Source organism: Rutidosis leptorrhynchoides, unplaced genomic scaffold (genome assembly GCF_046630445.1).
Source record: "Rutidosis leptorrhynchoides isolate AG116_Rl617_1_P2 unplaced genomic scaffold, CSIRO_AGI_Rlap_v1 contig34, whole genome shotgun sequence".
Lineage (NCBI taxonomy): Eukaryota > Viridiplantae > Streptophyta > Magnoliopsida > Asterales > Asteraceae > Rutidosis > Rutidosis leptorrhynchoides.
The window spans coordinates 57,876-71,091 of NW_027266579.1; the positions used below are offsets into that span (position 1 = coordinate 57,876).

The 13,216-nt window shown below is 35.0% G+C and overlaps 1 protein-coding gene across 1 annotated transcript; it reads left to right on the top strand.

The window, feature by feature from the left end:
- The first annotated feature begins 8,708 nt into the window (after positions 1-8,708).
- On the top strand, positions 8,709-12,805 carry LOC139883018 (probable disease resistance protein At1g61190). Its single transcript, XM_071867248.1, has 5 exons — positions 8,709-9,685; positions 10,297-10,465; positions 10,582-11,170; positions 11,580-11,828; positions 12,735-12,805. Exons 1-5 carry the CDS (start codon positions 8,709-8,711, stop codon positions 12,803-12,805), a joined length of 2,055 nt encoding a protein of 684 aa, XP_071723349.1.
- Positions 12,806-13,216: the final 411 nt, after the last annotated feature.

Consider the following 13,216-nt stretch of genomic DNA (forward strand, 5'->3'; position numbering starts at 1 on the left):
AAAATTCACAAAATGGTTAATTGATGTTGGCAATGGTAATGTTCTAACAATGACATTTGCAGGAGATTTAGACCAGAATTGGATAAAAATCCTCGAAGAGTATCTATTGCAGCAAGGACTAGACCCTCTCTTCACTATATTTCGGGAAATATATCCCATTTTTTACTCCCATTATGCTGATCCAGCATATCTAAAAGAGAGGGTTATTGTAACACCTTTAAACGAAACAGTTAGTACAATCAATAACTCTATGCTCCCACTTATCCCCAGAGAGAGTCGTTCGTACCTCAATTATGATTCTCTTGATGAAGGTTCCATCAATTGTGCAGAAACATCTCAGTTATATCCTCTGGAGTTTTTGAACACTCTGACGGCAAACGGGCTACCAGATCATAAGTTGGAGCTAAAGACGGATTGTTGTGTCATGTTGCTTCGTAATTTAGACCCATCAAGAGGACTTTACAATGGCACCCGCCTCATTGTTAAGAAGTGCACCAAGAATGTTGTGGCTCTTGTCATTATAACGGGGTCTAAGGCTAGTGAAATCGCCCACATCCCAAGAATTTCACTAACCGCAAGACATAGGACGTGGCCATTTGTTCTCAAATGTAGACAATTCCCCTTGAAGTTGAGTTATGCCATGACAATAAACAAAAGGCAAGGACAAACTTTAAAAAGAGTGGGATTGTATTTACCGAATCCTGTCTTCTCGCATGGATAGCTATATGTTGCCCTTTCTAGGGTTGATCGCCCAATAGGTCTTAAGATATTAATATGTGATGATGACGAGACCCATTGTAGCCATACAAAAAATGTTGTTTTTCAAGAAATTTTCGATGACCTTTGAGGTTTATTCTTAAACTTGATATATGAATAAATGCTATAAGACCTAATACTTATGATATCCCTTGCATGTTTACAGGGAAATTGTGCAAGTTCCGCAGTATGTACTCATTTCACACTTGGTCACCGATGAGGACGCAAATTTAAGAGTTAGAGTGGTCCATACTTGGAATTCAAAGTCTCCTAAAAGGAATGAAATACTGAGTTATGACATACTGTTGGTTGATGAACAGATAAAATGTTTTCTTATTTACAAGGTAGGAGTTCTCAACATTTCGAAATTGACATTATATAGACATGTTTTATATTTTACTTTTCAAAGTCCAACATACTTGTCATCTTTGTAATGGCAGCCTCTCATTATAACCATTACATCATTCTAGATCATGTCATACTATATATAATAAGAGATAATGATATCAGTGGAGTTAATCGTCTCACCTCCTAATTTTACAATTAATAATTGGTTAACCTTCCATTCATCACAAGGTGTGCTCAATATTGTCATCGATTCGGTATTTTATCTTGTCCCTTTCAAAAATAAATAGCTTAATGTAATTAATTAAAACTTGATAGACAATTGTATTGATGTGTGTGTTGGCCAGTATGGGTGCGAATTATACAATCTGGGGAATTATACAATTTGACTGATTGAATTTTGTATTTGTGTGTGTATGGAAACTTTGTATAGCTATGCATAAAGAATGTTTTCTGCGTTACGTACAATTCTATGGAGAATCAGGAATCCGCAGCATTTTTAAGCTATATTATGCAGTGGCTAAATAAAGTAAAAGATTGTTTACCTTGTGATATCATATGGTATATTGGCATGCATTAATATTACGATAAGGGCTTCACGTTTTTGCTAGTATATTTGTATTAAAACAACAACTTGACTTCACTGAATTAATATTGCATATATGTTGTTATAACCAGTTTGATCTCATATAAATTTAAATATCCTTTCTTCATTATCGTTGCATTTCAGACTAAATTTGATTGTAAGAATATATACTTACAATAGTTATGTATCTAATGTGCTAGGGACAAAATGTTCAAGAAACCTGTGATCGAACTCTTGCCCAAAGATTTCGTCCTATTTTTAATGAAAGTATTGGAAAATAGTTCAAATGGGAAAATTCTTCATTCAGCCTAATGTGAAGGCATACCAATTCGCCGCTTGCCATTGTTCGATCCAACTTTCACCTTTCAATGTTGTCACAAAATACCAAGTTCCACCCGTTAACATCCTAAAACGGACATATGACTTCCTTCCGCTCGATCGAATTCATGAAAGACTTGACAATATTGTGTGCACTACAGGTTAGCCTCCTGATTGAGATATTCACTCTATATTCTCCTCTCATTTTCTTAACTAACAATTATACACATTGTTCATAGATGTAATCAGGTAGTTGTCAAAAATAACTTTCCCACGCCAGGACTTCATTGACAAAACCTTTCTTACCAAAATATTACATATATAATGAAAATACTAACATACCTCCTTTATGAAAGGTTTTCTGAAAAGGATGTTGCTTTATGGCCACCTTTTGATGACACGTTCCTCCAAGAAGCAGCCATCGAACGCTCCAAAAATGAAACTATTGTTGTGGCAATAACTAGGCTGATGGTGAAAAACTTTGGCGGTAGGCTTTGTGCATTCTTTTTCTTCAATCATTTGTCCTTTGCTGAACAAGAGTTTACAGCATTTTCTTGACCAGAAATACCGCGACTCTATACTACTTCAGGCACAACAATATCTTTTAATGAAGAAATAGCAGTATATGATGAGTATCGTGACAAGTAATAGGGTTATAACAATTTATTCTACGAAATTGGTTCCGCTTTGGCGCTCTAATTATTTATACTTCCATTAACACCTTTAGATGATCTTTGCCTAAAATCAATGCATGTTTATGAAACTCAAAGTCATGCTTGATGATCAGAATGTCCTCCAATCTATTAACGATATTCACGCAAAAACTGTTTTATAGCTGATGATAGTGGATCCACAGATAGACCCCGTAAGTTAGGAAAAAGTAACAGGTTGTACACAAACAAGTAATATTTATATGTCTCATGGTCTCAAATTTTTTATCCAGCCAGAACATTAGATTCAGCTGTGAAGCCACAATTATGGAGCTGGTCATAGGAAGGGGCTGGTGGTACAATGGTTGCTCACATCCCAATTGCAGAAAAGCAGCAAGTATTATTCATATGGAACTTATTCATTCCGCGAACACGGACCTACAAACTCACCTATCTGGAGGTACATATCCTCATATCTTAATTCTCTCAATAAATAATAAATTATGTTTCGCTTGATGCCTCATAAAATATAACAACCCAGGTACAACATCACTCTCGAAGTTACAGATAATCAGAATGTAGCAAAGTTCATATTGTTTGATGATATTGCTGCAAGTACTCTCAGAATGCCAGTAGTTTCGGTTGAGAAAAAACCTGATCGCAGTGTCGTTCCCCAATTCATCAAAAATACTCTCATCAATATGCATAAAATTTTTAATGTCACCCTGAATAGTCAGAGAATTCCTGGTGGACTGATTTTCTTTGTTGTCAAAAAGATCATGGATATACCCGCAATCCCTGCCATTGAGAACACACCACAAAATATCTCTACACAACTCATCACACGCAAGACCGTATCAGATATCCAGCAACTCGCTCCAATAACTCCAAATATTGAAGCATTAAAGACAGTCCAGAAGACACCAAAAAGCAGGTTAAGTACTCAAACTATAAAATACATTCTTCATACACATACTTTTCTATAAGTTTTGAGACATCTCAATTTCTATGCAACCAGCTCAAAAGTTGGGAAATCGCATATGGATCAAGGGACTCTTGCGGAAATAAGGTAATTATTACTTTCTTATGCCATTAATATACCGTCAAAATTTACACCGTTTTGGTTTTAAAGTAATTTAGTTGTTTGCTATTACAATTAAGATCAACAAAGCGAGAACTTTCATACGAACAAGGAGAAGTAGTCATCAAATGTGAAAAAGGAAAACCCAACAAACCATATGTCTAAGAGGCTAAGATCTGATTCAAGCTTTATCATCAATCCGAAAGAAACAGGGAGTAGCGACTTTGACAACGACGACTTTTTGTTGGGTATTGCTATCAAGAAGCTACTTATTTTGATAAGGCAATACAAAGAGCATGGAAAACAGACTACCTTACACCTCTTGCATATACATACACAAACTTCATAAAATGAATATACTTTTGTATGATTGGTCTCATTTGAGATTTATTCTTATTATTCATAATTGTCGTTGTTCTTTCATTTCCTCTGATATGTCCTCCCATATTATTGACATTATCTTTATCTTGATAGGTACTGTGCTTTGTTATCTAACTAATATGTGCTAAAAGTACTAATATTATCACTTTTGCTAGGATATACAAAGACCTGCTGTTATCAACCAGCTAACGCATTTTGTTAAGGCGCCATGGAAAGCATATTGTTTCAGGTGTGAGCTTCTTAAATATCTTGCATGTATATACACATACTTCAAAACATTACCATGCTAAAAGAATATGAAATATTTGTGTGGTTAGTCAGATTTCGGATAAAGTTTCATTATTCATAATTGCCATATTATTGATATTATCTTTTTTCCATAGGTAATGCCTTTTGTTAGTTAGCTTATTTGCCCCAGCAACGCCGTGCAAACTAGCAGCCCAATCCTACAGCCAACGCTTTGTGGGGATTTTGTGATCTGAGTTTAAAAATGCTATCCCTTTTGAGCAGCTGACTCATTACGTCTATGAAGTTTGAATCCACCACATATCGTCTAAAGTACTTGCACCTTTGAAGTGAGTCAGATTTATTAACACAAATTGCATGGATTATTACTCTAAAATCTTTAATCTGTACATATATGATGCTACTTCTATCGTACATGATTATAAATATTAACTCTAATCTGTGGATGACGTATTATTAGAATCAAATCATGTTTCCAAGTTTTTAATCAGTTTATATGCATTATAGCGGTCCTAACATTTGAGTCATCGTAGATAAAAATAATTGCTTACATGTGATGTTTGCTCCTAACAACATACAAACTCAACACCCCATATTAATTTCCGACAATAAATTTAGTTTCCACGCATATACTTTTTAGCAAGAATAGATTCACTTATATGCCACACTATACTAGACAACTAAACTCCTTAACACCTTAAAAGCATGCTAACATACCGATTAAAAGAGCACAAATATATAAAACATTAAGATTCCACATCACAAAAGTTACACATGACATATTACGTAGGTTTATATCTTGAGTCGTAACATTGCATTCTCCACCTTCAATGCATCCCACTCAAACCTCAAATCTTCCACACGTGAGATCTTTGCTTGCAAACAAGCCTTCATCTACTTCATCTCGCCTGAAGCAAATCTCGCTTCTTGATGCCCAAAGTCGTAGCTAAAGTCACCATCCATGCAAAAGGAGGTTCCTCAATATCATACAACTGTATAAAATTACAACCAGACGGCTTTTGAAAGCATATAATTTATTTATTTTTAGAGATTTTTACATATGTAAACAAGATATAACTTTAAAAGCAAAATTATTACTCCAACTTACCTCTTTCTCTATACATGAATAAAACCTCTTGCTAACATCATTTTCAGTGCCTTCCAAATACATAGTGTCCAACATCGCATTATAACCACAATAGCAAACCAGATGAACTTCGCAAACAATTTCACAATTAAAAATTATCTCCTCCGGAGATTCAAAACATTGACAATAACTTGATGCCATAAGACCATAAGCGTTCAAAATCTAAGAAGGAGCTTTTATATAATTTCCTACACAACCAATTATCTATTTATAGATAAATTCTTGAACAATAATAACGGATAAGATCAAATTAAAATATCCTCCATTCTTACATTCAAAAGTGGAGTCAAAAATATACTGGCATTGTTTTCATGCAGAGATAAGATTCTTCTGATCAAGGAACACAATAACTATATACCTTTTTGCTTTTTTTTTATGCTTATTCTATATTTTTCTCTCAAACTTACAAACGACCAACTGTATCATATATTAATAAAAATATAATAAAAGTTTGTCTGAAAAATAATACTCTATTTTCGAATAGATGTCCTTTCGTTTAAAAATTCATGTATCTAATAAAAAAAATAATCATCTATTTAAAGACGGAAAGAGTATAATATAGTAAAATAATAATATATATTAATAATATTGTACAATACTCTAGATATTATAGTTTATTTCACAAGATATGAGAGACATTACAGGCTTAGAAAAGACACATAAAGCACTCCTTCATTAATTGACCATCACATCATTAAATAATACTACAATATATACATTCCTTAAATTATATCCCAAACTTCACCAACTGTAGTTACTTCGTCCAGTAAAGCACGATCATATATGCATACGCATCATAGCATTCTTCACTTTTGCTTCGTTAATTTCGGACATCAATTGTTCAACATGCGACGCTTGCACTTCAAGCTCTTCATTAGCTTCTTTCATCTCGATGAGCTCAATATTCATCCCACCAATTATTTGATCGATATCTTCTTGTTGGACAAACATGTGCTTCACCACCATAGCCATCCAACTGTAAGGTGGGTCATTGACATCTATAGGTTGAAAAAACCTGCATCCAAAACCTCTCTACAAATATATATATAATTTTACCTACAAAACATATAAATATGCTCGATCGATATCGAATAAAACAACTTACCTCTTTACGCACGCAACAATAGTATCTTTTCCCGATAGCATCGTGCATTCCCTCAAAATATAAAGTCGCCATAATACAATGTTGACCACAGAAACAAAATGGATGGTTTTCACAAACAGCACCCCTATTCGAGATTACCAACGTTGGGGACAAGAAACAACGACATTCCATTACAAAAATAATTCACTCACAAGAAAACCTCTTATAAAATCCAACAATATCTTCACACTCGAAATATTAACTAACAAAAACTAAAACACTAGATATCTACGTTCACAGCCACACACCTATTTATATAATACATACGTCCTTATCCATAATAGTACTTTATATAACGACAAAACTGTAGTGGTAATAAATATTTCCCACCCACATATACCAACAAATCAAAAAAGCCGTTAAACACACACTATTACACTGTCAAAATATTTATATCTGTATCCACTACAATCCAAACAAAAATTATATACAATCCTTTTACTCACCTCATCTTCGACAACAGATTGCAAATTAATCAACTCCCATAAAAAAATCCCAAAAATTCCAAAAACACACAAAATATTTCATTTCTCACTTACTAAAAACGCCCAACAAACACCAGCCACGGGCACTGCCTCTAGTATGTTATACAGGGAGTTATATACTTACTTTCTCCATGATTGTTCTAGTTTATATACTCGAATAACAACGATTGTTTATGCAAGGTTGTGCGTGACGGCATCGTATTTCTCAATCTCCTCGCCTAATTCGACCCAACCGATGTGGTTGCTTGAAAGTAATTGTTCGGTCCTAAACTTTTATCACCTCCTCAATTTTCATGTTATACGGCACGGCAAGTTTCTCATACATGAATAAATTAATCTATAAGTTTACTGCTTGTGTGTGTCAGAAAATATTTTGTTGACTGAAAATAGCAGTTTGCATATACATAATTAAATGCTTAATATATGAAATATTTTCTACACCCATGATGTGATGTCATGACTTAATACTTATATTATCGTGACACACTAAACTAAGTATGAGTTGGTCCATATTTATGTTACAACTTGAGTATGCTTTATGGTTTTGGCTAAGACTCCCAAAAATGGTTTTGACTAGGAGAATTATTATTTTTATTTATTTACGTATCTTTATGATATTCTAAAGGTTGATACATGTGTATACTGAATTTCTTGAAGTTACTAATAATTTCTTTGAGTGTTCAGAGACTTTATGGAATAGTAATTTTCAATTGAGTTTAATTGTCAAGTGCGAGTTCGTTCTATTGTCGGGTTCGAAACAAAGTAAACAATTTACATGAAGCAGACACTGTATGTATCAACTGTGGGTTCTATTGTTTGTGACCACATCCATACTACGAGAGAAATCAGAGACACACAGTTTGGCTTGGTGGTCTTTGTTTTCATAGTCACTGCACCCGATGTCGTCACGAAGGTATACGAATATCTCTTTCTTGAAATCGTGTGTTTGATGATATATTTGATTGACAAATTTCACACCTAACTTCATCAGCAGCTTGTAAAATAGTTTCTTATTTTCAGATTGGCTGGGGATGGTTGATATTGCTGTCTCCTTTGCTGCAAAGATAGCAGAATATTTGGTGGAACCGGCAACACGTCCATTTCGGTATGCGCTGTGCTTTAGCAAAATGGCTAAAGATCTCAAGAAAGAAGCTAAGAAACTAGAAGAGCCACAGAAACAAGTGGAAGAAGAGATCAGGTGAGCAATACAAAATCATGAAGAGATAAGAAACAATGTAACGAGGTGGCTGGAAGATGTTCAACTTGTCATAGAAGATGTTGATAATATGGAAAGAGAAGAGCAAGCAAGGAAGAGATGTTTCAATAAATGGCTGCCTAATTGCTACTTACGCTACCAGTTAAGTCAAAAATTGATGAAGAAGAAACTTGATATCATCGAGCTTCAACGGAAATCAAATTTTACTGAAGTAGGGAACCCTGTTACTCTTCTCAACACAGGAGTTCTTTCATCTAAGGGTTTTTCGTCTTTTTCAAGCAACAGAATCAGCGCTCAATCAGGTCATGGAGGCATTGCACGATAGTAACATAAACACAATTGGACTGCATGGGATGGGAGGCATCGGTAAGACGACATTGGTGTATGAATTGAGCCGTAAAGTTAAAGGACCCCTTTTTAGAGATGTTGTAATAGCTGTTGTGTCTCAAACATTGAATATCAACCATATTCATGATCAAATTGTGGATTTTTTGCGTATAGAATTCGCGCAGACCACAAAAGAGGGAAGAGCAAGCATGTTATGGTCAAACTTGAGCGACATGGACAATGTCCTCCTTATCTTAGATGATGTTTGGAACTCTCTGGACTTAAAAGACGTGGGGATTCCATTTGGTGATGGGGTAAAAGGTTGTCAAGTTCTTCTAACAACTCGTAATCAACATGTTTGTGCTTCTATGGGGTGTAACAAGATCGTTGAACTGAACATTCTGACAAAGGATGAAGCATGGTCTTTATTCAAGCAAAACGCAAGGCTAGAAGACCATTCTTCAACTTTGACTGCTGTGGCAAATCAAGTTGCCCGAGAATGCCAAGGTCTGCCTTTACCAATTGTAATAGTCGGAAGGGCTTTACGAGGAAAAGTCAATTGTCTTGATTGGGAGGAAGCTCTTGACCAACTGAAGAAGGCTAGATATGTGAACATAGAAGGCATTGCCAAAGAAATTTATCCATGCCTCAAGCTACGTTATGATTATCTGAAGCGTAAGGATCACAAGCTGTGTTTTTTGTTGTGTTCTCTATTTCCAGAAGACTATATGATTAGTGTGATAGATTTGACCAGATGCGGATGGAAAATAGGGCCGTTTAAAGAAGACGAGATAATTGAAAATGCAGGAAGGAAAATGAAACTTGGTCTGAGAACGCTCCAAAATTCTGGTTTATTGATGGACACTAGTAGGGATGGATTTGTGAAGATGCATGATATTGTTCGTGATGTAGCCTTGTGGATAGCATCAGAAGGGGAGTATCTTTTCATGGTAAGAGCTGGTGAACAGCTCGATCATTGGCCACCTACTAACTACTCTGGGGAGTACACAGAAATCTCCCTGATGGCCAACATGATTCGCAAAATTCCCTATAAGACTGTTTGTTTTCTAGAAATCTGAATGTATCTTAATATAAACATATATATTTTAAATAAAATTACTTCAAAATAAGAAAATTCTTTCACATATATCATATCAAAATTCAATACTGATTGATTAAATTTTTTATCTCTCTATCAAAATATGGACCAAATTAAGAATTAATTAATCAAATTTATACGTAATATAATTATTTGATTTTAAATGTTAAGCTGACTTGCGAAATTGGACAATCGATCGATATACTATATACTCCGTAGTAGTTTTATATAAATCATAGGTCGTGTTTTGTTGCAAAAATATGTTTTGGGAAGTCAGATATGAGAAGAAGATGTGTTGGTTTACGAAGAAAATAGAAAAATATTTTAATTAATTAGTTATGGTGATTAATTAACATCTAAATTCTATAAATTAGAAAAGTGTCACTTAATAGATAAGATCTTTTCAGAAGTAATAAGTGGATTTTTTAATAAAAAAACAAACACTCTTAATGGGCCAAAATCTAAATCATTAAGATTAAGAGGTATATTAAGATTCATTAAGTCCAAACAAACAGAGCCTTAAAGAAACTCGAGATTCTTATACTGCATAACTGTCAAATTTTAGAGTTGTTAAATGAAGTAGGGGATCTTCAGAATCTCAAATTCTTGGAGTTGAAGCAATGCGGCGTTTGTAATCAGCAGATGATGGAACAAATTTTATATTGGGTAGACTTAGAATGGAAGGTTGAAGGAACGTGCGACGAAAACATCATTTCTAGGTTTACTTTACTTTCCATTTATGATGATCCTGAGATGGAATGTCTAGTAGACGTAACCAATTTTCTTGTTCATGAAACAAGCATGTTACTCCTTTCGCATTTGGAATCATTGAGTTGATGATGTTGCCTCAATTGAGACATGTATGCAAGGGGCTCAAGGACTATGCCACTCTTAAAAGTCTTAAAGATATCAAACTAGTCTGTTGCTCCAAACTAATATCACTTTTCCCATCATCTCTTGCTCGAAGCTTAGTGCAGCTTCAAAACTTGCTCATACACAATTGTGATGAATCGAAGCATATTATTATTATGGAGAAAGAAGAAGGCGAAATATTGATAGAGTGTCAGCAAGGACCCTTATGTTTCCTAAATTTAACAAAAGTCTGCATACATGGCTGTCCTAAATTAGAATGTATCTTCCCTTTCTCTGTATCTCAAGGTCTGGTGCGGTTGGAAGACCTTGATATAAAACTGTGGCACGATTTAAGGCTAGTGTTTAGTTATGAAAGGCCAGAAGGAGAATTCGGTGAGCACAAAAACAGAGATGTTCTGCTCCCCAAGTTAGAGAATCTACAACTGCGGCACTTGAAGAATCTCAAAGGCTTTTCTGAAGGGAAGAGGCAATGGGCGTTGCCTACTCTGACGGAGCTAGTTGTGGATGAATGTCCTAGTCTGATGAAAGAATTTATTGTTAATTAGGAGACAAGTATATCTACTGCCAAACAGGTATTTTTGTTGATAAATAATGCATACCTTCAGTTTGAAGATTTTACTTTCAGTGTTAGGCTGTTGGCACTGCACTTAATAAATAACCGCATGTAGCTTTTTCTGAAACTTATATTATTCAAATATGTTTGGTGGTTGCACTTAATAAATATGTTTGATGGCAAGGTTTTTTTGTCCAAGCATTGTACATTTTCAAGCTCCTGAACTCTATGGTCAAGGTTTCTCCCTCGTTTATTTATTTATTTATTTCAAACCAAAAAGTGCTTAGAATGAAAAAAAAGAGGTTTTTTTTCCATCATCATGCTACTGGAACTGAATAATATAGAATATTTTACAGCAATTACGAATTCTAGAGTTCAGAAATCTCAGCAAATTGCACAAGACTGTACTACTTCTACCAAGACAAGGCGTACGAAATCTGCAACTGCTGAAAGTCAGAAATCTTGAAGGAGAGCGAGAGCTATTTTCCGATGAATTTTCAGGGCAACAACTACTGAAACTGGACCTGGAAGATGTTGTCGAACTTCATGCGATATGGAGTAGTCATATGGAAATGCCAACGTTTACAAATTTGCAGCGGATAAAAGTCAAAGGATGCAACAGTCTGAAGAAACTCTTCCCCATCAAGAATATATCTACATGTCTTCCGAATCTGTTTTTCTAGTATGTGGAAGGCAATTCTCAGCTTGAAGAAGTATTCAATCACGAAAAGTTAAAACAAAATATCATTAAAAATGAGGAGAAAACAATAGTGCTCCGACGACTATCTTACTTATGTCTCCTAGACTTACCAAAGCTTGCTAGCTTTTGTCCTGAGAGTTACTATTGAAATTGAAATCGAGATGCAATATTGTTGAGAGAACAATCTTAGTTTTTCATTAACTTGACTTAAGAATTACATTATTTTGTGTCTATCTATTTATACTACAATTCACAATATAATGGAAGACTATTAAAAGAAATAAGTACAAAGAGTCTAATCTATGTCCATACTTATATTTTGTGATTACAATCAAAATCATGCTTAGAGTGATGAGACCATACTTAGAATGACTAGGAGTTGTTGTGGTGGATTGTGATGTCACAAGGATTCCTAAAGAGGAAATCCTTGTCCAAAAAGAAGAAGAAGACTTTATCTTGCAGCATAAGTAAGTGCTAAGTTGAAAACTTGGGCCTGCATAAAGGAAGAAGCCCAATTGGGCTGAGATTGAGAAATGAAGCCCACCTCCAAAAAGAAGCAAAACGCACCGTTTAGCTCAAAACGGAAGAGGAACCTCCAACACAAGAGACGACGTCGTTTCTTCATCCTCTCTTCTCCTTCTCTTCTAACGGTCATCAAAGGAATTTCAAAATGAAATCCCTAAATTCCCAAATCATCATTGTTATCTTCTTCCTTCTACACGCAAATTTAAACAACCCCCCACAAATGGGACTTGTCGAAGCTCGGGAAGACCAAGCTTGAAGAGAAAAATACGAAATTTGGGTGCTCTTTGTGACTTTGTGAATAGATCAGGGAGTTGTAGAGAAGATAGAATTTGCAGAAGATGAATCAACCCTGCTTTCACCTGATTTCTTATGATGTGGCAAGAAATCTCAATGTGTTTTGTCGTTCATGGAAAACAACATTGCGAGCTATGTGAATGGCTGATTAATTGTCACGATATATGAGAGAAGTTTGAGAGTGATTAATTTGAAGATCCTGAAGAACGTAACGAATCCATTGTAGTTCACAAATGACCATAGCAAGTGCCTTGTACCCCGCTTCTGCAGAAGAACACGAAGAAGTAGATTGTTTCTTGGATTTCCAGGAAATTACAGAATCTCCAAGAAAGATACAAAATCTTATAACTGATTTCCTCGTCATAGAGCATCTTGCTCAATCAGAGTTAGAATAGGATCGAAGCTGCAAAGCATTATTAGAAGGGAAGAATAAACCTTGCCTTGGGGATGATTTTAGGTACCTTAAAACTCGATGAGATACTTTTAAATG

Bases quoted from the DNA above. Each gene is read 5' to 3' on its own strand.
- LOC139883018 (XM_071867248.1), top strand. From the start codon at position 8,709: ATGGGAGGCATCGGTAAGACGACATTGGTGTATGAATTGAGCCGTAAA. The intron at 10,466-10,581 runs GTTGAAGGAACG...TCATGAAACAAG, and splicing joins GGGTAGACTTAGAATGGAAG to CATGTTACTCCTTTCGCATT. The intron at 11,829-12,734 runs GTCTGAAGAAAC...CTTTGTGAATAG, and splicing joins AAAAGTCAAAGGATGCAACA to ATCAGGGAGTTGTAGAGAAG.